This window comes from Eublepharis macularius, chromosome 9 (assembly GCF_028583425.1).
Source record: "Eublepharis macularius isolate TG4126 chromosome 9, MPM_Emac_v1.0, whole genome shotgun sequence".
NCBI classification, from domain to species: Eukaryota; Metazoa; Chordata; class Lepidosauria; order Squamata; family Eublepharidae; genus Eublepharis; species Eublepharis macularius.
Window position 1 is genome coordinate 77,959,416 of NC_072798.1, and position 26,341 is coordinate 77,985,756.

General features: G+C 42.4%; 1 protein-coding gene across 1 annotated transcript in view; it reads left to right on the top strand.

Moving 5' to 3' along the window:
* The window catches only part of MET (MET proto-oncogene, receptor tyrosine kinase), a 123,601-nt gene that overhangs the window by 22,787 nt on the left and 74,473 nt on the right, over positions 1-26,341 (top strand). Inside the window, exon 2 of the mRNA XM_054988695.1 lies at positions 23,366-24,571. Within this exon, the coding sequence (XP_054844670.1) occupies positions 23,381-24,571 (1,191 nt within the window). The 5' untranslated portion in view covers positions 23,366-23,380. The remainder of the gene's footprint in view (positions 1-23,365; positions 24,572-26,341) is intronic.

The following is a 26,341-nucleotide window of genomic DNA, read 5'->3' on the forward strand; positions in this document are numbered from 1 at the left end:
ATAACGTCTCCTCCGTAATCAGTGAACACCCAATGAAGTTTTGGTTCTCAGTATGGTATAGGGAAATTAGGAAATGCTTCTGCCATGTTAGGAGAATACCTTGCAAAACTATTCTGTCTTGCAGAAAGGAACTGTTCTGTCCTGCTAACGGATATCCTGCACTTGGCTATTCTCTTTTGAAACAACACTGCATTCACACCCATTTCCCTGATGGCACCTCTGCAGATAGTGGTTGTCAGGATGGCTTCCCCTGATCTGAGAGCTTTCTGCTCTATTCATAGCTCTCCAAGAGAGTATGCTACCGATACCGTATTGAAAAAATATGTGTGTGCTGATTATCCTCCTTGGCAATGTCTGGGGGCATGGTGGAATGCCAGCATGCCAACTAAAGGAGGAATGTTATTGAGGGCTTGTTTCTGTTAATACTGTCAGTATTAAACCCGCCCTTTCCCATTCCCTAGCAGCAACTCACCTTGTATGTTTGCTTGCTGTTCTCGAATAGGAGATTCTTCTAGTGGTTGTGATCACCTCTTTGTAAATACCACTGGAATGTCTTGCCGAGAAAGTCACTTTCCTTACTAGAAATTGGAGATAGCAGACTGAACTGAGTAGAACAAGAATAAGATGGGAAGAAGAGAGGACAATGTTGCTGACTGCTTTGAGTCTCCACTGGGGAATAAAATGAGGTATAAATATCTAGGAATATATATAATTTTTGACGGTCCTACCTTTCCCCCACTTCTGAGCATGAGGACATTAATGCCTTTGTGGAACAATTTAATGAGTGTATTGTTGCATGGAATGCACGATCTGTTCTCTGGGCCTCAAGCGCTGGTGGAATCTATCAGGAATGTAAGAGGTGAAGAGTACTTAGCATATTTTCTATCAGTATCCCATGAAGTCTTTTTGGATGGTGGTGGTGGGTTGGCTTGTTAAGAAAACACTGTCGTGTCCCACCTGTCAGAGCCAACAAGATTCTTGAATCGATTATGAAACCTGAAATTATACCAAACACCCCCTTAAGCTATTTAGAATACAATTTGTGCTGTTTCTGGCTGCACTTTTCTAAATCTGCTAATTATTGGCCTAGATCCTTGCTTGATTTATATAAGGTGGAATTTGCTTTGACTCCGACCAGCAAGATAAACCTGCTCTTTATGAGTTATGCTTGCTACTGATCATCTGCCCACATGACAGTGTGACCAGATAATCTCTGTTATGAAATACTAAGACTCTATTACTTAGTACACTTATTGGTAAACAAATCCTACTGGTTTGAATGGACCGTTAAGTAGGCATGCTTGGAATTCACTTCAGTTGCTATAAGACAAACCTCCTACATACAGATAAGCCCTGTACTGGAAAAAGTTTGTAAACTATGATATTGGAAGTGGGGCTTGCAAGGCACAAACAAACAAACAAAAAACACACAAAGGTCCAATCTAGATAAATGTTATAAATAAGTTTTTTTGCAAAAATGCATAGATAGTGTAAGGTTTCTTTTCCTACAATAAATGAATGTCCCAAAACCTTTAACTTAAAAATAGTGCTACACAAACAACATTGCCCAAACAAGCCTTGACTTTCAATCAACTTTGAAAACATCTCCAGGTATGCTGCAATTCTGAACTTTCCCCATGTAGATGTATTAGTTGAAGGACTAAAACTGAATCTAAAAGTGAGTCATCCTTTATCACATTGGTATTCTAATCTGTAAAAAGAGATTTGAGTCAGAAATACCAGTAATGTATTTCTATTTCCAGTACCCACCCATGTAATTAAGTTAGGTGATTCAAGCAGGTAGGAAATGTGAAGGCCTGGGGGAAAGGAAACATTCAGAAAAAAACAAGGTTCTACCACCTGAGGATTTTGGTAATTTTTTCCTTTCAAAAAACTAAATTTGGGAGAGTCCTGAAAAATTCTATGTAACAGTTCCTGTTTTGAAATGAACGAAAGACTTTTAATGAAATTTAACTTACTCTGCATGTGCAGTATGAAAATTTTTATGCTAGACAATCTACAGTGTTAGATAATGATAATTCCAGTGTTTAAATGTATATTGTCCCCCCCCCCCCCAGTTGAAATAAAGAGGCATACATAAGGCTTGGGTACTAATGGGCCACTTTTATTTGGCAATGACAAACTCTAACATGGCAAGGGCCTAACTAGTGGCACAGCTCAAGCTGTGTGGTCACCCCTGGACTTCTGCCTTGACCTGTCTGGGCGAACCCTGCTGCCCTGGGCATGAGCCATCCATGCGCATGACTGGGATCTGGCTGGCCAGGCTAATGGTTTTCCCTCCAAGCCTATAGCACCCAAACCGTAAAGCATGAAGGCCTTGCATGTACAGGGGAGCCATGCGGACGTCTGCTCACTCAGCTGGCAGCCGTTAAACAATACCAGCGAGCCTGACAGACCCCATTCCCTCCCCCTTGGGGATGTGCCAAGGGTGCTCACTGGCTCACTGACTTTCCCCAAACTCTGTCCTGCCAACACCAAGGTCAAGCCTCTGCTTAGGCTTTTGCGCCTCACAGATGGCCTATAGCTGACCAAAGCCCTTGCCACTAGTCATCTAACAATGTTGTTGCCCTACACCACTAGGTGGACCCCTTCACCTCGGTAGAGGTTGGCCAGATTCAGCAGTTGATTGGGATGGGGCTGGTATATACCTGTTCCATCCCCCTCTAACCATTTATAGGGCTTTATTGGCATTAATAGCCCAGTCAATGCCTTTTGAGTCCCAAGCTTCTTGCACCTGCCTGACAGGAGAGCTTTGTGGATCAAAAGCTAAACAAACCAGGCCACCGCTTGCCATGCCCTGCAAGTCTGTGTCAGCCTGTAACGGCAGGGCCATGCCCTTGCAAACCAAGTCATTACTACCTGGGTGAATGACCAGAATGTGAGGTGGAGGACTGCACCTCCCCTTGAGCCATCAGGCCACTACTTGCCTATGCACTGCAAGTCTGTGTGAGCCTGTACGTATTTTTATTTTATTTTTATTTATTTATTTATTGGATTTTTAGCCCTCCCTCCCCGCAAGCAGGCTCAGGGCAGGTTACAATCATAAATAAGATACAATAAGTAAGACCAATAAAATAACATCTCATGGATATCCACATTCCAAATGGGACACCCTTCCCTTTTTCCCTGCCCGCCATACACAAGGGAAGAAAAGGGTGGAGGTGTGGGTTGGTGAACCTCTAACTCTTCAAGCATGGGGAGGCAGATGGACCATATGCTCCCCCTCCCCCACTGACAGGAGAACGGCAGGGATGCTAATTAGATGGATCCAGTGCTGGCCTCAACCATATGCCTGGAAGAACATCTCTGTCTTACAGGCCCGCCGAAAAGATACAAGATCTTGGCGGGCCCGAGTGTCTTCTGACAGAGAGTTCCACCAGGTTGGGGCCAGGACAGAAAATGCCCTGGCCCTGTTCGAGGCCAGCCAAGCCTCCCTAGGGCCAGGGACCACCAGTAGGTGTTTACTTTCCAAGGTACATATGGGGAGAGGCAGTCCCTCAGGTATTCTGGTCCCAGTCCGTTTAGGGCTTTATAGGTCAGAACCATAACCTTGAACCTGATCCGGAATTCCACGGGGAGCCAGTGCAGCTGCTGCAGAGTTGGAGTCACATGTGCCCTGAATGAAATTCCTGTCAGGACACGAGCAGCAGCATAAAGGGCCATGCCCTGCAAGCCAAAGTCATTACTGCCCAGGTGACTGAACAAACATGAAGTGGAGGACTGCACATCCCCTTGAGCCATCAGGCTGCACTTGCCTGTGCCTGCAAGTCTGTGTGAACCTGTAGCGAAAGGGGAAGGCATGCCCTGAACAGCCAATGTCATTACCACTCAGGTGAACGACAAGAACGAGAGACTGGGAACTGCACCTACCACTTGGCCTCAGGCCACTGCTTGCCTATGCACTGGAAGTCTGAATGAGCCTATACTGAAAGGGCCATGCCCTGACCAGCCAAGGTAATTACCTCCTGGTTAATGGTCAGAACGAGAGGCAGAGGACCACACCTCCCCACCAGCCACCAGGCCATTACTTGCCAATGAACTGCAAGTCTGTGTGAGCCTATAGCGAAAGTGGGGCATGCCTGGCCAGCTAGGGACATGACCTCCCAGTGTGAAACATGATCCGAAAGACATTCTGCAGACACCACTCTAGGCTGGCATTCGGTTGGGCGCAACTGGCCGACGCCGTAAAAAAACCCCATTGGATAACTGGCCTGGAGTTCCCCTGGTTTCCCCCTCTACTTAGCTCTCACTGGCCAGGTGAGTGGTAGTGAGGGATTCCCTGCCCCCAGTGGGGAGGGGGGGCTGGCAATCCTAGGAAGACAACATTTTCTCACATGCTGCCAAGTTGAGGAAAAGTAAATTATACTGAACAATTAAATAAAAATATATGGGTGAGCTATGATTTAAACCCAGGTCTTTATGGTGCAACACTGTGCCTCTGTTCCTGTTACAGTACTTTGCACTGTAAATAATTCAGTGTAAAATAATTCTGTGTAGATATAATAGTTGTTCTAATTTGTCATAAATGGATATAAAGGCTAGAAGTAGGGGAAACAGTATAAAAGCTTAGAAGATAGTGCCAGTTATTGTGAAAATGTCTCTAAATATGATATTGTTTGAGTCTGCGATTCACTCTTTGGTTTATTCAGTAAATGAGGACCCTTCACTTTATTCAGTGCCACTTCTATGTCTTCTGTGGTGTTTTCTATTCAGTTGCCAAACGTATGATTAAATCTCTGTTTATGGTTCCTTTTTTGCATGTACTCATACCAACTAACAGTGGAGTCTACTGAACACATGTTTTTCAAATACTACAATGATTTTGGTTCTTGCTATGTTTGGAATGTCTTTCGCTTAGGATCTCGTCCCACAGTGGAAATGCTGCTAAGAAATTCCTGAGCAGGTCACTTAGTGTTCTTGATAATAAAATCTTAGAAGAGACTCCCTTGCTTACTTCAGTTGATTTAAGAGTTTATTAGCTCTTCCTCAAACATGTGAAAACCTGCTTGTTCACTGAAGGAATGTGTTACAATTATGCCTTTGATGTTCAGGCCTTGTTTAAAAATTGATCTTACATTATATAGATCCATTTTACCACTTAATCATGCTTAGAAACTACATGTTGCCACACCAGATCTTTTAATAGCATCTCCATAATTTTAAAATTGACTAGCAAGCGTTTGTGCTTCAAATATTAATGCAGTGTAATGAAGTGTTTTCAGTTTCATCACTGTGGCAAAAAATACTGCTTGAAATCTAGAAACTGTCTTTGCTAATTATATAAACCGTCTCTCTGCCTTCCCTGAACAGACCCTTGGTGAAAGTAAAGATATTTCCTGAAGAAGGTGCATAGCTAAATGAAAAAAATAATGGTTGGATCCAATCAGCTTTCTTTTCTGCTGGTGAAAAAGGGAGGAGGGGGGTCCCCTTTGGCCACCTGGGCATCACTGTAGAATCTACAAAGACAAAGCTGATGGGATCCAACTGTAAGTGGCCAACATTCTAAAAGGGCTATCTAATGATGATGACGAAAAGGTCAGTTCTCAGTTAGTGTTATGCCAGTTGCAGACAAATAATAGAAGTGTGAACCCTTTCAACTCATGATGAATAGGAAATGGCATCAATGTGTGCACATATAGTGGTGTGTGTGTATGTGCCGTCAAGTCGCAATTGACTTATGGCAACCCCGGCAAGGAGCTTTCAAGGCAAGTGAGAAGTACAGGTGGTTTGTCATTGTCTTCCTCTGCAGAGTCTTCCTTGGTGGTCACCCATCTAAGTACCAACCCTGCTTAGCTTACGAGATCTGATAAGATCAGGCTATACCATGCCGCCTTCCCTCCTCGTATAGGGGGATAAAAAAGGTAAAGGTAGTCCCCTGTGCAAGCACCGAGTCATTACTGACCCATGGGGGACGTCGCACCATGATGTTTTCTTGGCAGACTTTTTATGGGGTGGTTTGCCATTGCCTTCACAGTCATCTACACTTTACCCCCAGGAAACTGGGTACTCATTTTACCAACCTTGGAAGGATGGAAGGCTGAGTCAACCTTGAGCTGGCTACCAGAACCCAGCTTCCTCCGGGATCAAACTCAGGTCGTGAGCAGAGCTTGGGCTGCAGTACTGCAGCTTACCACTCTGTGCCATGGGGCTAGATGTATAGGGGGATAGTCAATGCTAAAAAGAGAAAGTGCTCCTCTTTCAAAGAACAGCTTTAACAATCTAGCAGGTTCGTAAAAGTGGTGGTGGATACTATTCACGCTGCTCTAGGATCCTTGTGCGAAGGGAGAAATAAAAATAAAAGAATATATTGTAAAGGGGAAAATGGCAGGTGTTGGTTTGGTGTGGGAGTGTGGGAGCCAATCATACTGGTGTGTTCATTTGCATTGCTATCCTAAGAACAGTGTTCTAGGAGTAAGACCCATTGAATGGGCTTGAGTCAGATTCTGACTAGACCTGTTTAGGATGGAACTGTTGGGTTTTTTTTAAGGCTCAGCTTCTGAAGAAGTACAAGTTTTAAAGTTCTTAAAAAGTTACAGTGGGGAGAAATGGGATACCATTTCTTGGGCTTCTGAGGCATCATCTTAATAGTTGACATCATTCTTTCCCACAACAAATACTAGGAAAAAGACATTTTTATAACAGAAAATATTGAGTACTGGGAAATGTGATATTCTCACATCGCAACCTTTTAGGAAAGATATTTGGATGTCCTGTAGCAATTGAATAGCAACGGTGCATTAGGGCTAAGGCAAATCTACTCCTGAAATGAGCCCCACACCTGGATGATAGTTTGGAGGTCAGGATCATGAAAGAGGGCAGATGTGTTTGAGGGGAGACTCTTAAAATTTCTGGGGAAGGTACATATGTTGGCCCCTTGAGATGTTTGGCATTCAGGCAGCAGCAGCGGCACTTTGGAATCCACAGTTACTTCAGCATCAGTATCGTAGAAGTATCACTGTCATCATATTGCTTATTGGATTTGGCTTCAGGATAGTCTCACTGAAGGCACCGAACAGTTTGAATTTACTTCGACCTCCAGTGAAATTGTTGCATAGCCAAATGTAATTGACTATGAGGTGGCTGACACCAGAACAGCTGTGGATTGGGGCAACAAACTGGCATGAAAAAGAGAATATTTCAGAAAATATTTCCAACTGTTCCAAATATTCATTTCATGGAAAAATATTTAGTCAAACATTCTGCCAAGATGAAGTGTGCATTTATTGCGCTAAAAATGGGAAGTCTGGAAAGGCTCACAGAGGGAAATAGTTATTTGTAATTCTACTTCCAGGTCCTGTTTGAAAGCTAAAACCATTCCTTTTTATTTTGCAAATATCTCTACTTTCGTAAGTTTTACATTTTGGATCCTTTGAGATATCTTTCTGCAGGTACAAAATCATAATATGTACTTATTTTTATGTTGCAATTGAGTGATGGTCGCTGTTTCTTATGTGATAGCTGCTTTGAATGTTTCTAGTTGGCCGTACTAAAGCACTAGAAACTGATCCCACCCAACACAATTCTATCTGAATGGAATGAAAACAACCCCACCTTTCTAAAGAAATATGACACTCAGTACACGGAGATCTTCCAAACAATATGTTCCAAAACTTGATGGGAATTTAACAGATTTATGGTGATGCATATTGAGACAGGGCTGGATTACAAATATGATGGACCTTAGATAAACCCTGGCCAAAAGGAAGTATGGTAGTCTCCTTTCCTGATTGTAGCTGAGATAGTATCATGCCAACAGTGAAATGAGCTGTCAGGCAGGCTGGATGGCCAAACGCCATTAAAAGGCCACCGGTAATTTATAATGTCAACACCTGAAACAGGGAACATTGGTCCTCTGTGCTCCAAAATAGTGGTGTTTTTGTTTTCGAAAAAATATGTTCTATTCTCCCCTTTTATTTCATTAGAAATGAAGAACCTAATGGGATTTCAATCAGTTTGTAAACTTTTTATAATTAAATAATTTTTCATAGCATTTTTAATGTATATTTAACACTATTACGTGTTTTTCACTATACCAACAATCCAATGGGGTGGGTCGCTATTATTCCTATTTTAGAGACAGAGAGCTGAGGAAATAAGCCCCACCCGCCTCATAGCGTGATTGATGTGGGGATAATAACGTACTTTGTAAACCTTTCTGAGTGGGTATTAAGTTATCTTGAAGGGCGGTATATAAATCAAATGTTGTTATTATTTAAAAATAAATAAATCTAAGAAAAAAACAGGATAAGTTGCTGTTCAACCAGTCAGGATGCAGGGTGATAAAGGGGAGGGTGAAAGATCCGAATGTAGTAATTATATGAAGGCAATATTATAATTTCTTACTAGTAATCACAGTTAAGTGATGAGCAGTGTGGAAACTGTAGGTAAGTAGAGCGCTGTTTCAAGCAGAATGTATGATACTTTTGTCTCTTGTTCCCCTTTCCCCTACCCCTAATGGAAAAACTAATAAAAATATGTTTTTAAAAAAGAAAGGCAGGATCAGGGCCAGGCCTCATACCAAAGAAAGCATTCTGCACTGGTTTGACTTAGCTGGGGAAAAACATTGAGGTATGTGCATAAGGCAAAAAGCCACAGAAAACCTGGGAAAGTATCAATTCTGCAGCAGATACAGCCTGTCTCCGTGCAGAACAGAAAAACGTCTGGGAAGCAGTTTGGAGACTGAAATGGGGTATTTTGATCATGCGTGCAGAACTCTGGAGAGAAATCCATGTAGTATAGGGCCAGAACTGATGAAAAAGCCCCGTGCAGAAAAGACCTTAGTAAGACCAGTTAAGCTTTTCTTCAGAGTATGTGTGAAAGATGCATAGACACTAACTTAAGATGGGGAGTATTAAGTATTGTCTGCTAATTACAGATCGACCTAACAGTAATAGGATCCAAACCCCATCTTACCAACTTGTCGACAAAGATATTTTGTGGAACCTTATCAAAAGCCTTACTGAAATCGAGATAAACTTTCTCAGAAAAAGAGATAAGGTTAGTCTTATTCTTGAGAAACCCATGCTGGCTCTTAGTAATCACGGCCATCCTTTCTAAATGCTCAAGGACTGACTGCTTGATAATTTGTTCTAAAACTTTTCCAGGTATAGATGTCAAGTTGACGGGTCGGTAGTTACCCAGATCCTCCTTTTCCCCCTTCTTGAAGATGAGGACAACATTTGCCCGCCTCCAGTCTTCTGGCATCTTGACTGTTCTCCAAGAATTCTCAAAGATAATGAACAGAGGCTCAGAAATTACAACTGCGAGTTTTTTTGGTACCCTTGGATGCATTTCATCTGGCCCTGAGGACTTAGTTTCATTGAAAGAAACTAGGTATTTATGTACTACCCCTATGTTGATCCTAGGCAGTAACTCCCTTCCCCCATCATGTTGAAGACCATTTCCCTCACAGGAGAAGACTGAAGAAAAGTAGGAATTGAGCAGTTCTGCCCTCTTCATTGCCTATTACAATTTCACTTTCCTGTACATGCAATGGGCCTACCGTGTCCTTTCTCTTTTTCTTACTTTGAACATAAGCAAAGAACCTTTTTTGTTGTTTTTAGTATCTCTTGCTAGCCTAAGCTCATACTGAGCTTTCACTTTTCTAACACTTTCCCTACAAGCATTGGTTATTTGTTTATATTCATCCTTGGTTATAAGGCCTTCCTTCTATTTCCTAAAAAAGTCTTTTTTATTTCTCAGTTCATCAGAAAGCTGTTTATGGAGCCACCTTGGCTTTTTTAGGCTCCTCCCATTCTTCCTTCACATAGGAATCGTTTGTGATTGTACCTTCAATATTTCTCCTTTATGAAACTCCCACTCCTCTTGAATTCCCATCTCCTTAAGTATTTCTGACCATGAGATTCTACCCAGCATAACTTTCAGTTTGTTAAAATTTGCTTTCCTAAAGTCCAACCTATATGTTGGACTTCGTATAGCTTTTCCCTTTCCCAAGACTGTAAATTCCAAAATTACATAGCCACTGCTACCCAGGGTGCCCACTACTTTCACCTCATCAACCAGTTCTTCCCTATTGGTGAGAATCAGGTTCAAGATAGCAAAACTCCTTGTTTCCCTCTCTACTTTCTGGAAAATGAAATTGTCAGCAAAAAAAGTCAGGAATTTATTTGACCTTTCATTTTTAGCAAAGTTAGACTTCCAACAAATATCCTGGTAATTGAAATTTCCCATGACTACTGTGTCCCGTCTCTTTGTGAACTGTGTAATTTGTTCTAGGAGTCTCTAATCCAAGTCCTCTGCCTAGCTTGGTGGTCTATAGCAGACCCACACCGTAATATCATTATTATTTTCTACTCCTTTTATTTTTACCCGGAGACTCTCAACTGAACTTCCATGCTCAGATACATGTATTTCCTCACAAGTATACCTTTACATACAATGCTACTAGTAGTCCTAGTATTTCAATAGTGCTACTCCTCCCCCTTCCTTATTTGTCTATTCCTTTTGAACAAGTTGTATCCCTCAGTCCTAGTATTCCAATTGTGAATGTCATTCCACCAAGTTTCAGTAATGCCTATTATGTCATAGTCCCTGTCCTGTATTAGGACTTCAAGTTCCTCCTGCTTGTTTCCCATAGTCTGCGCATTAGTGTAGAGACATTGGAATCCGTGAGTTATATGCCCTGAGGTTTTTGTTTCTGTACTTACCTACAAGTTAATGTTTCCTAGCATGTGTTCCACAACCTGCAAATCTTCAGTATTCTCTTTTCCAGTTATAAGCTTTGAATTTTTGTCTCTCCTCCCCATAGGATTTAGTTTAAAGCACTCCTTATCATGTTTGCAAGGTTCTTACCAAACACTTTTTCCCCTTCCTTCATGAGGTGCAAACCATCTCTCAATAGAAGAGCTTCATCTTGGAAGTGTAAGCCATGGTCCCAAAACCCAAGCCTTTCCTGATGACACCATCTATGTAGCTAGTCATTTGTTTGCAGTATTCTTCTTTCACTTTCTAAATCACAGCCTTCGACAGGAAGAACTGACAAAAACACAACCTGTGCTCCCAAGTCCTTCAGCTTTTTACTCAGAGCCACATAGTCTCTTTTAATATGTTCTGGACTGGATATGTTCCGGCAGGATCTGTTATCGTTCCATTGGGCCTGTAAGACGGAGCTGTTCTGCCAGGAGTATGGTTGATGCTGGATCAGGCCCCTGCCAGCCAAATAGAATAGAACGGATCCCTCTCTATCAGAACATCCACCTCCAAAGAAATTTTAAATGCTTAATTATCTTTAATGATGGTGGAAATGGTTTAATCTGAATTATTTTAGTGCTGCTTTATATATTGTATTTTTAAATATTTATATTGTATTTATTGCGTTTTAACTGAAATTTTAATGTGTATAAATGTAATCTGCTCTGAGCCTGCCAATGTGGGGAGGGCAGAATAGAAATCTAAATAAATAAATAAATACGGTGCCAGGCAATATCATTTGTTCCCACATGGATCAGCAAGAAGGGATAATAATCTGTGGACTTGATGATTCTTCCTACACTTTCTGTCACAACCTGGATGAGTGAACCTGGTAGACAGCATACCTCTCGAGACAACAAGTCCAATTGGCTCACTTTATCCTCTAACTCTCTCAGTAGAGAATCTCCAATTACCAGCACACACCTTCTTCTATATTGGGGAACAGAAGATCGAGTCCTCTCATCCACAGGGGCCTGAGAAATTTCCTTCAAGGTTCAAGAAGGCTGGGGGAGTAGCCCTTGATCCAGTGGTCCACAATCAATATCTATAGGGAGATCCTGGAACCCTGTTGCTGAAAAGATCCTGACGGAGGACCAAGAGTAGAGATGGGCACGATCCGCATTACGATCCAAAAAACCCCACGATAATGGCGATCTCGCGATCGTGACTCTGCAGATCGTGATCGGCTGCAGCCAACAATCCAGCGATCGGGAGGGGGCTGGATCGGGGCTGGATCGTGCTCAGATCGGGAATCCAGACACTCAGGCGCCAGTAATCTATTCCCGGGGCAACGGAGCCAGGGGAATGCCTGAGCTGTGTTTCCCCTCCTTCTGTCCCCCTGGAAACCCGAATAGAAGCCCAGCTTTCCTTGATCAGCAGGGCTTCCTTCCAACCACAGAGCAGCAAAGCAGTCACCAGCTGGGAGAAGACTCCCAGGGGAGGGAGGGGGAAGGGGTGTTCTGTAGCCATGGGCACTCCAATCTCATCTCTGCAAACCCTGATAGGCAGGTCTGACGGCCAAACACAGACGGCCAAACACAAACACAGATGCCGCCGGCATCACCCACCATTCTTTTCTTGCCAGTGCGCTCCTTTTTGGCCTGGCGGGCGGGCACATAGGGGGTGCTGCTGGCAAGCTGCCAGACCCCCTGCCTCCTGAGGGGAGGCGGCTCATCGCCATCTCCCCATGCCCGCCGGGCCCGGTGGCCACCGCCAACACCCACCTTCCCACATAGCTGGGAATAGCAGCGCGCCCCGCTTTGGCCTCCACAATCCACGATCCACGGATCGGGAACGGGAGATGATCGGTGTGGATCGTTTAGTTGAGATCGTCACTGGCGCTGATCCACGATCAGCTGGATCGGCAATTTTTTTTGGATCGTGCCCATCTCTAACCAAGAGCTCCTGGGGCTGCTGAGCCGCACACTTGCTCTAGATTGGGCCTTGCAGCATTTTTTTAAAAAACTACTTGGCCTCTGTCACTTGTAGTTTGGCCTTCAGCTGGCTTAGAAAGATACAGCTCTGCTGAGGATGACAATGTAAATCCTGCAATGCTAGACTTTCAACGCCAAATCTACATACTGATGTTAGTCACTATTGTCTGTCTTTGGTACCACTCTGTGTTCTTTTGTGAGTTATGCTTTTTAGACTTTCTTTTTTGATGGTTTAAGTTCTGTCAGCTTCCTTATTACAGTCTTGACGCTGCAGCCTTTACCCCACAGCACTGCCCCCTTCACAAACACGGCTGATATTTAGCTTCTTCGGTCCTTTTTAACAAAGCAGTGCTATTGATCTGCTTCATTCCTTTGGTAGGCTAGTGAATATTATTGAAGGCTCATTATAAAAACAGCCTGTAGTGCCATTCTAGTCCATCCGCTACCATTTCCAGAAGCAATGAAATAAATCCAGTTGTCTTGACTCAAGCTCAAAAGCCAGCCTTTTTCTTAGGGATTTGAAGCACTGCAGCGGGTTGCAAAGGAAAGGATATGATTTGTATTGCACTCCAGTCCACTTAGTGTAAATTAATTTTAAGTGAGTAAAAAGAATTCTTTCCCCTTCAGAATGGTGGATAAATGGGAAGGCCTTGCATGTGTATGCATTAAGAGCTCCCCGCCCCCGCAAAACCCTGACAAAACAAGGACATATAAAACCTACTCTTGAGCCCTGCATAAAAATAAATATATTCTTGTTTCCTAAGATTCTGAATGTATATGATTTTTTTTTAAAAATTGCTACTCACTCTCATTTTAGAATGAATGCTCTAAAGGTTATTCAGAAGAGCTAAGAAGACTAATGAATCAATCTTCTGGGAAGTCTATAATTTATTTCCAGTGCTACTGAAATCAGCCTTTAAAAAAAAAAAGGCAAAGCACCTATGCATATGGTTGTTGGGGGTTTTCCGGGCTGTATTGCCGTGGTCTTGGCATTGTAGTTCCTGACGTTTCGCCAGCAGCTGTGGCTGGCATCTTCAGAGGTGTAGCACCAAAAGACAGAGATCTCTCAGTGTCACCTCTGTGTCACCTCTGTGTCTCTCAGTGACACTGAGAGATCTCTGTCTTTTGGTGCTACACCTCTGAAGATGCCAGCCACAGCTGCTGGCGAAACGTCAGGAACTACAATGCCAAGACCACGGCAATACAGCCCGGAAAACCCCCAACAACCATCGTTCTCCGGCCGTGAAAGCCTTCGACAATACATCACCTATGCATATCTTTCTTTTTCAAATTCCAGATACTCCCCATTCTTCCTTTCTTATATCTGATTTCTGAAATTATAGTCATTGTTTAAATGTCTGGTAAGCCACAAGGAATGCAAATTGATTTACTAATCCTGGACACTCCAAAAGATAGTAGCTACTTCCTTCTTACAGAGGAGATGAAGAGGTTTTCTTTCTTGAGTTCTTTTCAGGAAGCATGTGATACTTTTTATTTTAGAATATTATTTCAATTTAACGTGGTTTGTTATGTGGGTGCTTTATAAGCATAGTGATCATTGCTCTTTTTCTTTTTTTGGTTGGTCTTTAGGTTTCTGTATTTTCACTTATTTTTAAGCTGCTCCAAACTTGTAGAAAATGCAGGATTACATTTTAAAAACAAATTAATAGCTCCCAGTCACTACAGATTTCTATTAAATGCATGGAATGAATCAGAATTTGCTTTGTTTCTTTGATAATTCACAGCGTTTTCAATTGTATGATGTAATCTAGATTCTGATGTTGCTGCACATAGATTTTCATTTGTAGTCATGCTGCTTAATGAATATGGTTGAAGGTGAATAGCGTGTGCTTCCTCCGTACATGTAATATGTCTGATGATGCATTGTATTATGGAACTAGTAGTGCTAAAACTGCAAGATATTAATTCATTTTTTGACCATGGCACAAAAGCTAGTGGCCTGACATTTTTTAGTAATGAGTGGCTCTTTCCACACATCCCCTACATTGCGCAACACGCATGGATTGAGGGTGTCTTCATGGCGCGTTTTCTGATGTCATCACACCATGATCCCGTTTTTGTGGCACGATGATGTCAGAAATCACGCCATGAAGATGCCTTCATTCAGTGAATGTTACATAACATTAGGACATGAGGAAACAGCCTTTGTCTTAAATGCTGTAAAAATACAGATATTGGGTTAGATCCAAACCTTTTCTACTAATTAATAAAAGAAATGATCTCCCTCCTCCCTTTGACTACCCTATGCTGAAGACAAAAGGACCAGCATGTTCAAAAGACATGTGGGATGGGGACCATAATAAGGAGGAGAATTAGGGCCGTTTTCACACACCCTAACCCTCTGGAAAATCACGCAAAACTTACGGCATGGAGTGTCTTCCTAGCGCGATTTCCTGGCATGATCCCATTTAATAATGCGTTTTCTGTCATCATCACGCCATTAAAGGGGATCGTGCCAGGAAATCATGCTAAGAAGACGCTTCATGCCAAGAGTTTTGCAGAGGGTTACATGCATGTGTGAAAACAGCCTAGGTGAGAACTGAGGTTGACTGAAAATGATGGCTGGATCCAACCCATTGTAAGAGTATATATGTACTAATGTATCAGGATGAGGGCTGGGCTTACAATCACCTGTGTTCTGATGTGGTCTGTACTAGATCCTCAAGGTTTGCACTCACTTCATGCATTTTCCGAGTTATCACCTTTGCTCCTAAGCATTGTTCAACATACTACCAAGTATCTAGGAAGGTCGTCGAATCTCTCTCCTTGGAGCTTTTCAAGAAAAGATTGAGAGAACCTTTGAGGATGGCTTTATGATATATTCTATATTTAAAACATTGGGGACGAAGATTTTATTTATTTATACATACCTTGCCTTTTCTACCCAATGGGGACCCAAAGTAGCTCACATCATTCTCTTCTGCTCCAGTTTATTCCCATAACAATCCTGTGAGACAGGTTAGGCTGAGAGAGTGTGACTGGCCCAAGGTCACCCAACAAGCTTCCATATTTTGATAGGTATTTTCCAGTTGGAAAGGAAATCCAGTAGTAGAATAAAGATGTGTGGTACTCAGAAGAAGCATAGCCCAGTCTCATTTGCTCAGAAAAATTTAGACAGTTGAATTTCCTTGAAGTTTGAGTTTAGCAATGTTGTCCTGTATTATCCTAGTCATAACCAATTGAATGTAGTGGGCTGAGACAGGAGTAACTCTGCATAGAAGTGCCTTGTAAAAAGCTTGTGGCAGTAAGATAATCATATCATAAAAAAGACACAGTACATAATACATAGCTGTGTAACGTTTTGATGTTTGTTTTTTTGTTTTTAAACCTTTGCTCTTGAACCTTTATCCAGCTCCTCCTTACATTACCTTAAACTTACACCCCAGGAGGGCTCTCGTTACAACCAACTCTCTTTTTAGTTCCATTCAGACATAGCTTCGGGTGTTCTCTATTTTATCCAAGCTTTTACCTCAAGATCACCATCCCTTTTGTATTTGAATGACTAATTTATTGCTCAAAAGGTTTTCGTTTTTTCCTTAGACCTCTTCAGTTTAATTGGTAATATAGGGCGGCTTTCTTATAGATGGTAGTTTGACAGAATGGTAAGTGTGTGAGGGTAGTTGTGAGGGAAAAATAGTTCTTTCTTACTTAAATGAAAGTAGAATTTATATGCATGTAAGTGTGATGGTTGCAGGAGTTTGACAAGTGCATTTCAGAATGGTTCTTAAGCTTGGTGATTTTTTAAAAAATTATATCTTCTTAAAGATATATTCACAGACTCAGTCACACAGTATAATTTTCCACACAGGTCTTCTCTAAGAGAATATGCACAGATTGACACAGGAGCGCACACAAATTTGCCTGGCTTAGACAGAATTAGGCTTTCAGGATTATATACAGTTTGCCCAATTTAGCTAGAATCCTTTTTTTGAGATGTACAAAGGCTGACTTACCGAGAATCTCCTACCTGGTTAGCTCTCTTTCAGAAACACACAGACACAGAATCTCTCAGGCTCCACACAGTTTACCTGATTTGGCCAGAATGAGCACTTTCTCTCAGCACACTATCTAAAAACTGCAGTTCATTTAGCCCGCTCAGGATTAGAGATGGGCACAAACAGCAATACGAACAAAAAAAAGCCACGAACAACCCAATCTGCCGTTCGCGAGCAAGCTGTTCGTGAGGTCCCATTCTAAATGAACAAGTGGTCATTGCAAGCCTTGTTCGTTGCGTTCGTCAGCCGTTCATCAAGCCAGACATTCTGGCGCCTTTCAATCAGTTCTCTTGGCAACATAGGCATGGACTATCTGAACTCCTTCTGGCTTTCCTTCTGGCTTGTAAGTTGTAACCCCTCAAAGTAGCTTCCAGCAGACAGTCCAGTTTTTTCCACTGTGAAAAGAAAATGTCAGGAAAAGGAGGGACCCATGGATCCCATGGAGATTTGGGACGGGGAGAATCTCCCCACCCCTCTTGCACTGGGCAGTACCATCCCAGCAGCGCTGGGGTGGGGCAGGGGGGTGGGGCTGGAGGTTGTGGGGTGTTTAAAGGGCCCTGCCACTTGCAAGTGGCAAGACAGAGCCCTTTAAACTATCAGGTGGCAGGCAGCATGGGGGAATCCCCCCCTGCTGCCTGCCACCTGATAGTTTAAAGGGCTCTTTAAAGGGCCAGGTAAGTGGGAGGGGAGGGGTGCTAAGTGGGGGTGGGTGGGGGTGCTGGGAGAAAACCCAGCCCCCTGAATCACTTTGGAATGCTCCGAATCTTTACAGAGAATTCCGAAGTGATTCAAATACCCAAATTCGAAGCAGCTTGCCACTTCAGGTTTTGGGTATTTCCAATGTTTTTCCCGAATATTTTCGGGGTGCACACCCCTAAGGCTCTCTAAGTCCCATGAACAACAAACAACAAACATGTTCGTTAAATAGGTCAGGTTTGTCAATGTTCGTTGTTCGTGGATGACAATGAACAATGAACAGCGTGTTCGTTTCCGTTCGTGCCCATGTCTACTCAGGATACAGCTACTGTCCAGTCACAGCAGACTCCATTCACTCATCCAGCCCCCCTCCTTGTTTCCTCAAAGGTCTGAATTTAAAAGCACACTAAACAATTTTAAAAGGTACAGAAATAACATCCAAATTAAATACATTACATACAAAACATTACAGTAGCTCTAACTGTGTTAGATGGTCAGTTAGCAGGAGTTATGCTTACAAGTGAAAAGAAAACATTAGGACTGCATTTGCGGTAATAAATGTTAGTTAGGCTGCATACGTTTCCAACAACAACAAGTCAACCACAACGCTTACTTTTGCACCTCTAGTATTATGTAGTTGCTGACAAACCATGTGGTAGCTGGCCCAAACCCCCATATAGTGGCTTACAATAGAAAATGGCTGTTTTATGACACAGAATTGAGGTCATGCTGTCTAAAAACAGATTTGCTTTTGACTGTGTGGATTCAGTTGCAGGGCTGGATCTTGCCTGTCTGTGTGGCTTTTTTTAAACAAAATGTAATGTCTTTATTTAATAATGCTCTTTGTATTCTTTTTCCCCACTTCAAATGTTCTGTGTTGAGCTTGGAAATTTTCTAAATAGACAGCTTTGGTGTTACAGTTCTGATTCAGCTGGACTCCAAAGATATAAATGTGTTTCATCTATGACTTCAGAGAAAGTATTCATACATTTGAGGTTAATAATTGTCATGAATACTTGGATGAATCTAGAGGCCAAGTGCTGAGCTGTTAAGTTTTACCCCTAGCTAAAGCTTTTAAGTACTTTCTAAAGGCTCATCAAGAATATAATTTTACAGAGGTCTAGTAAGTAGTTGTTTGTACAGGCTTGTGTGGTTTACCTGTTGCTGTTGCATCTGCTAATAAAGCACAGCAGCAATGGGGCTTACATAGGGCAGGTTTCCTCCCTTTTCCCCTGCTCCAGTCTCCTGGAAGCAGGCATTGGAACCCTCGGGCACACCAGGGCTTTTCCAATGTTTTAAAAAATTGACAATTAAATATCATATCATTATAACAATGTATCTATGAGGTTAATTTTTTTTTTAAAAGTTATTCTTCAATGCCTTTCGTTGTGGTGATAAACTTTTCCCCTTACAACATCATAACAAAAGATGCTAGAGACTTAATTTTTAAGTCAGGCCAGAGCTGGATGTCTTGTTGTACCCATGATAGCTTACCACACTTGTGCACTCCCGGGGAGATAGTTATCTCCTGTGCTCTCCCATCGTGCCAGAAAATGACATCATTTTCCAGTGCGACGGAAGAGCCACAGGTCATGCTGAAGCCCAGTTCAGTAAAAATCACCTCCAAGTGCACCCCACAGCTCCTCTGTTGCACTGGGAAATGATGTCATTTTCTGGCACAAAGGGGAAGACTCAGGTCACCTGGTGCCCAGTTCAGTAAAAATCGCCCATTGGAGGTGATTTTTACTGAACTATGCTTCAGTGCATACCACAGCTTCTCCATCGCTGGTGCTACTGGGGAGCACAGGAGTACATGCATGTGCTTCTTCCTCCTATGCCTCCCCCCCCCACTGGCTAGGTGGGGGTGGGGGGGAACCCTACATCGATAATAGTTCTGTCCACTCTCATTTTAGTTATTCCAGACTTCTGAATACGTGATAGACCGTGATAGCTGAACTATTTTAACAGCATTTTACTTTCTCCTCAGATATATCCTGTGGCCCAGGATATCATGATATTAAAAATCGAGAATTCAGGTTGTCATCATTTGTTTTGAGGTAATCACTCTGAACTCAAAGTTCCTTTATGGTAAAACAGGGATATGAGTGGACCAAAATAAACTTCAAACTCCAAATAGTGGGAATTGACAAATATGCTAGCAAATATTGAGAACGTGGACCACCTGTGAATATCAGCTAAGACTGCATCCACACTACATTAATGTTGTGTTATAGCAGTCATTTTCAGCTGGATTGGCTTGTCTTCATAGGAGAATCCAGTTACAAAGGATTTTTATAGCACAATAGTGCACAGTCCAACGGTGTGAGGACCTAAAATAATGCTGGATATTTCATAGTGTTGCTTCAGGCAGCATCCCATTTCCCTGGCTGTTGTGAATGATTTGTGATTTTTCTGTTGATGTTTCTCAATTCTCATGTTATTGAATTTATTCATCCATTAATATTCATTCACTCTTTGGCTCTAATATTAATTTTAGCCTAGTCAAAGTGATTTATGTTGATGGGCCAGTCTGATACCTCATAAGTTACAAACATGTTTAGAATTTGGTTTTCTATTTATTGCCTTCTCTCTGTACAGTTTCCTTCTGCTCTTCAGAAATACTAAAGTATTAAGGGCGCAAATGTCTCACTTCCGTTAAGCTTCCTGTCTGCGCAGATTAATAGAGTAGGCCACAGGGGAAAGACGTGCAATATTTATTGAACTCTGCATCATTGGAGAAATGCAATACCCCCTCTAAATCAATTTTTGTTTAATTTTGTCACAGCTTACCCAACATAAATACATAATTTATACATTATGGCTTGGATCCAAGAAGCTAAGGTAGAGTTTTCACACTGAGATTTTCCTGTCTCCCCTCCTTTCTTGCTGCAGCTGCTCATATGTGGCTCCTTAAGGGCTGCTTCCACACTTGTTGGATGATGCTCTTAAGCGATCATTTGGAACTGGGTTTTCATGTGTGAAACAAAAAGTCCACTTCCAAAGGATTGATAAAGTGCATTATCCGACGTGTGTGGAAATGTCCATGGTCAGATACTCTGTAGAACTGTGGATCTCAACCAGAAGGATGGACCATCAGTGGAATGCAGAAGCAGTCTAGGTGGGAAGCCGGGTTTTTATAACGATGATCAAGAATTCTACTGTATCAAGAATTCTACTGATTCAATAATATTATTGTGATTTTTTTTTACTATCTTGTATTTTACGGTTACTGTAAATTACAATGGGTATGATTACATTTTTCAGCTAATTACTGTGTTTGTATTTTAAAGCCATAGCAAGAAAATTTACTCCTAAAAATACTACTGTGATGTTCTCAAAACTTATTGTAGATTATAAATATAATAATAGAATGCCTATAAACATATAAGTGTCCTTCTCAGAAAAAGTGTGTGAGTTTGGGGAGGGGGTTGTTTCTTTAGTGGTGGGATCCAGGTTCTTCACTAAAGTGGTTGGTGGGACATCATAAAGGAAAGGTTGAGAACTGCTGTAGAACAATTTCCCATATGTCACAGAGGCCTACACCTGAGAGATGGAGGCGGGTAGAAACTGGAGACTCCCTTGCCTGAATGGCTGCTTTCACACATATTGGATACTGCTCTTTAGCAATTTCAATTGAATTTTCCTGTTTCACACAGAAAAATCCAGTTGTGAACAATTGTTAGAATGCACTGATACTGCGCTGAAAGTTCATTGCCCAACATGTGTGAAAGCAGTTCAAGAATCTTTCTCTTGTACGAGGGGGAGTCTTTTTTGGATCCAAGTCTGTGTGTCATGTAAACAAGTACTGGAATATTAATACTAATCTAAGGCTATTCTTAACTTTGTTAAGGCATTGTTTCAGTTTTTTGGAAATCAAAGATGCTTATAATCTTGCAGTTGTGTGAGCATTTGTATATCAGTAACAATACCATTCATCTGTAGCCAAATAATATTTTCTGCAAAATCTTGTAAACACCATATGGTCATTGCTGCTTTTAGACTGTTTAATTGTTTTCTTTTAAGGAAGCTAAATTTAGTTTAGCAACTGTGCCTAAGTATCAATAGAACAATGTTTGGTGTGACTTTTAGTATAATGTAGAAAGCTGGTATAAAACCCACGTCTTCAACCACAATTCATCCATTGGTAATGTCAGAGAGTTTTAAATATCACTCTTGTCATGAGTCTCTTTGGTTTTGAAAACCACATCAAATATGAATACAAAGGAAGAAATCTGCTAGGTTAGCCCTTTTATGGGTCTAATTAGTATGTTACTACTTTGGTCTGTATGACGGTGTTTCTCTCCTGCCTGTGCAGCCTGAGAACTTCTCAGCATGACTTATTGGTCTGAGGGTTTTTTTTGTTTGGAGAAAGTGAATCTAATCTCAGCAAAGGCAAATAAGCAAAATATATGAAGAAGACATTACTCAGATATTTGAATAACGATATCCCTTAATAGACTGGGAATGTCATACTACTAGAATAGATAACGTGTTTCCATGACATTGATAACAGAATATTTTCACCTTTGTCAGGCAATAAAAAGCATAACACTTTTCTTACAATAATAGTGATGGACAAATATTGACATTATAGGAGAAGAAAATAATGTCACAATGAATTTAGTATTGAGTTGCATAAACATGCTATTACAAACCTTCAACTACTTCCAGTGCGTGGCAGCCCATTTGAAAGGGGACTGCTTTATCTTTTATGCACAGTAGATTCATTCCAAATCCATCAAAACTAAAGTACTTTCATATTCTTATAGTGGAGTCCGTGTAAAATGTTGGTTGACATCTCCATTTTAAATGCCAATTCATATTCACAGTGGATTTTGTTGTAAAACAGCTGTTTCAAAATAGCTGAATTAAATTCCCATTATTGACATGTCTTTTCCCCATGGCGGTGGAGAGTTTTCTCCCCCACAGTGGTGGAGTTTGGGTTTTCATGGCAAGAGATTAATAGAGGTGGTTTGCCATTGCCTGCCTCTGCAACCCTGGTCTTCGTTGGAGGTCTCCCATCCAGGGCTCATTTCGAGGGGGAACGCGCAGGAACGCAGTTCCAGCAGTTCCCCAAAGAGGTCACATGACAGGTGGCCCCGCCCACCTGACCCTTGGCCATTTTGCGCTCATTTCAGCCTGGATTGGGGCCAAAACGGCCTGGATTGGGCCTCTGACGGGTGGTGGATCACTCTCCCACTCAGCAGCAGCCCAAATCCTGACCATTTTGGGCCTCCTTTTGGCCATTTTCAGCCCCTTTTTGCCATTTTGGGCCCAATTTCGGCCCTGAATGGCCAGGATTGGGTCCAAAACAACCAGAATAGGTGATGTCAGGGTGTGTGGCATAAGCAAATAAGTTATGCTAATGACACACTTCCGTTGATGGCAAGGGGTGTGGTGTATGCTAATGAGTTATGCTAATGAGTTCCTCCAGCTCTCTTTCTATGAAATAACCCCTGCTCCCATCCAATTACTAATCAAGGCTGATCCTGCTTAGTTTCTGAGATCTGATGAGAATGGGCTTGCCTGGCTATCCAGGTCAGGGCCTTTACCCCATAATGAGAGTTTAATGTAGGTCTTTTTTTCTTTTCTTTTTTTAAATTAAGCTATAGTTGTCTTTCAGAAACATAAATCAGGGTTGTCCAAGGTAGATGTCCGGAGGGTGACAAGCATGTTGATATTTCCTCCCTTGAGATCTCCATGCTTGGAAGGTGCTATGATAATTTTCTTACCCCATAGCACTTTTGTGTTTTAGTCTTTGTCCTTTGTAACAAGATGCTGTCCTGAACAACTCAAAAATCTCCCTCTTGTGGCTGCTTTCACCACTCTAGTCTCATTTTACCTTTAATGTTGTTTATGTCCATGGTTTCTGCTTGCCCTCTCAGAGAGGCATTAAACAGTTTTATGGCTTAGATGTATATTTCTGTTAGTTGATTGATTATTCCATAAGTGAATCATTAACACTTCTCAAAACATATGTTTTGACAGGATAAATCTGCAGTAATGAAGCCTTCCGCCTCTGGGATTATTGTATTTCTGTTGGCCTTGGTACCATGGAGTGATGGGAAATGTAAAGAAGCAGGTTCAAGGCCAGAGATGAATCTGAACATCAAATATCAGCTTCCCAACTTCACTGCAGAAACTCCAGTGCAAAATATAGTTCTGTACCAGCACCATATCTACGTTGGAGCAGTCAACAAAATCTACGTCTTAAACGAAAGCCTTCACAATGTCTTTGTGTACAAGACTGGACCTGTGCTGGAGAATCCTGGCTGTGCCCCTTGTGAAGATTGTAAACATAAAGCAAACCAATCCAATAGCACTTGGAACGATAACCACAACATGGCACTACTTTTAGAAACATACTATGAAGATCAGCTCATTAGCTGCGGTAGTGTTGCAAAAGGAACTTGCCTGCGCCATGTCATTCATGCTGATAACCCTGCTGACATTGGCAGGGATGTGGAGTGTATGTACTCAAACCATGATGAGTCAGGCCAGTGTCCGGATTGTGTTGTAAGCCCTGCAGGGACTAAAGTCCTAGTCATGGAAAAGGACAGGTTTGTGCATTTCTATGTTGGAAACACAGTAGTGAATTTATCCCAGCCAGACCATTTACTGCATTCAATATCAGTTCGAAGATTAAAAGAAAGCCTAGATGGATTTAAGTTTCTCACCGTTGACTCGTATATTGATGTCCTTCCACAATTCAGGAATTCCTACCCCATTAAGTATATTCATGCCTTTGAAAAGGACCACTTCGTATACTTTCTCACTGTCCAGAAAGAATCTCTTGATTCCCAGGCTTTTCACACAAGGATCATACGGTTCTGCTCTTTTGATTCTGAGTTGCGTTCATATATGGAAATGCCGCTTGAGTGCATGTACACTGAAAAACGTAGGAAGAGGTCAACCAAGCAGTCCAATGAGGTCTTTAATATTTTGCAGGCTGCATATATTGGTAAGCCAGGAGCAGCCTTAGCCCGGGAAATGGGCCTTGATATGAACGAGGATATTTTATATGGTGCCTTTGCCCAAAGTAAACCAGACTCTTCAGAACCGTCTCATAAATCTGCTGTCTGCTTAGTCTCTATTAAAACCATCAATGAATTCTTCAGCAAGATTGTAGACAGACAAAACATGAAATGTCTTCAGCATCTCCATAGGAAGAACAGCAAATACTGCTTGGACAGGGTAAGTCTGCGTGGTGTTCTCATTTGCTAATGAGCTGCTTGAGTTGGCTAATTACCCTACGCCATCTCAAGTCTCATTTGTATTGAACATTCCATTATTCAGTGCACAGCCCCATTGATTTCAGTTGTGAGTAACCAGCATTTTCAGGGCTACTATGTTTGGCTTAATTCCAGAGCTGATCATTATCAGATTTTTTTAAAAAGTTGTCCATCTGAATAAATAAAAATTAAGTGCTGGTTACAGCCAGTGATGATTCATCTTGGAAAGAAGCTTTTCCTGTAAATAGAACATGGAAGTCACTAAAGGGGTAAAACATGTATTAGAGATAAAGCTTCTGTGATAGGTCTTACTCAGGGAACTCCGTTTACTCTTCACATGGGACCACAACGGCACTCACGCCTAACACAGAGGTCCTCAACTTTGTTGAGTCTTTGGGTGGTTGTGGAATTTTAAGAAGGGTTGTGTGTACCACCACGAAATGGCTGGCATGGGAGACAAGAACAGTCACATAGCGGGCACTTAAAATAGCTTGTGTCTGCCATAGTAGACAGTTAAAACAACTTGGGAGGTCCCAACTAGAGATGGGCATGGAACAACAAAAAAAAAACCCGAACCAGGAGGTTCGTGGGTTTCACGAACCACGAACTATGGAACTGGACCAATTACGAACCAGTTCATGGTTCATGGTTCGTGGAGTTTAAATGCCCCTTTCCGGCCTTAACAGCGGCAGGGAAAGGGGCATTTAACAGTTTAAAGGGCCCTTTCCTGCCTTGCAAGCGGCAGGTCCCTTTAAACTATCAGCTGGCAGGTAGCAGGATGGGATCCCCCCCCTCACCACCTGCCAGCTGACAGTTTAAAGGGTCCTGCCTGTGGCAGGGCCCTTTAAACTGCCCAAACCCCAGCCTCCCTACCCCCCACCCCCCAGCCCCACACTTATCTTCCCCTGCAACACGGCGTCCTTCCTCTCCTCCGGGGAGGGGCGGGAAGGCCGTTTTCAGCCTCTTCTGCCATCCTAGGGGCCAGCAGGGCGGCAGAAGAAGCCGAAAACGGCCTCTCTGCCCCTCAAATGGCTGCTGCGGGAGGCCATTTTCAACCTCTTCCGCCACCCTGAGGGCCCCCAGGGCAGCGGAAGAGGCCAAAAACAGCTTTCCCACCCCTCCCGGGAGGAGAGGAAGAATACCGCACTGCAAGGGAAGGTAAGTGTGGGGCTGGGAATGGGGGGTGGGGAGTAGGGGGGCTGGGGTTTGGGCAACTTAAAGGAACCTGCCACTACAAGTCTCTTTAACTATCTGCTAGCAGGCGGCAGGGGGGGATTCCTAAAGCTGATAAAGGGACCTGCCCATGCACGTCCCTGGGGAAATGGCCATTTAAACTGCCCGTGTAAATACGACCCAAAGAACCAGTATACAGTTAGTGGAAGTTCCGTGAAAAGGAGCTTCCACGAACCCTGGTGTGCGAACCTCGAACTGGCCTGGTTCATGGGTTTTTTGGGGTCGTGCTCATCTCTAGTCCCAACCCCAAACTCCCTTTTATGATGTGAGCAGCTGTTTCTGAATGGGCACCCGGTTGCAGACCAAGGAGATGACTTCTGAAATCTTCTGAAGCATCTCCTGCTACAATTGAGGTAAACCAGGACTGGCTCTTTGGTTTGAGGAAGGAGTAAGAGGGGTATCACATGCTGGGGAGAAATGGGTAGTGAATTCAGCTTTGTAACTCCAAGGCGTTTCTTGTCAGCAACAATTCCAAAAATTCAGTCACTCTTTCAGTAGT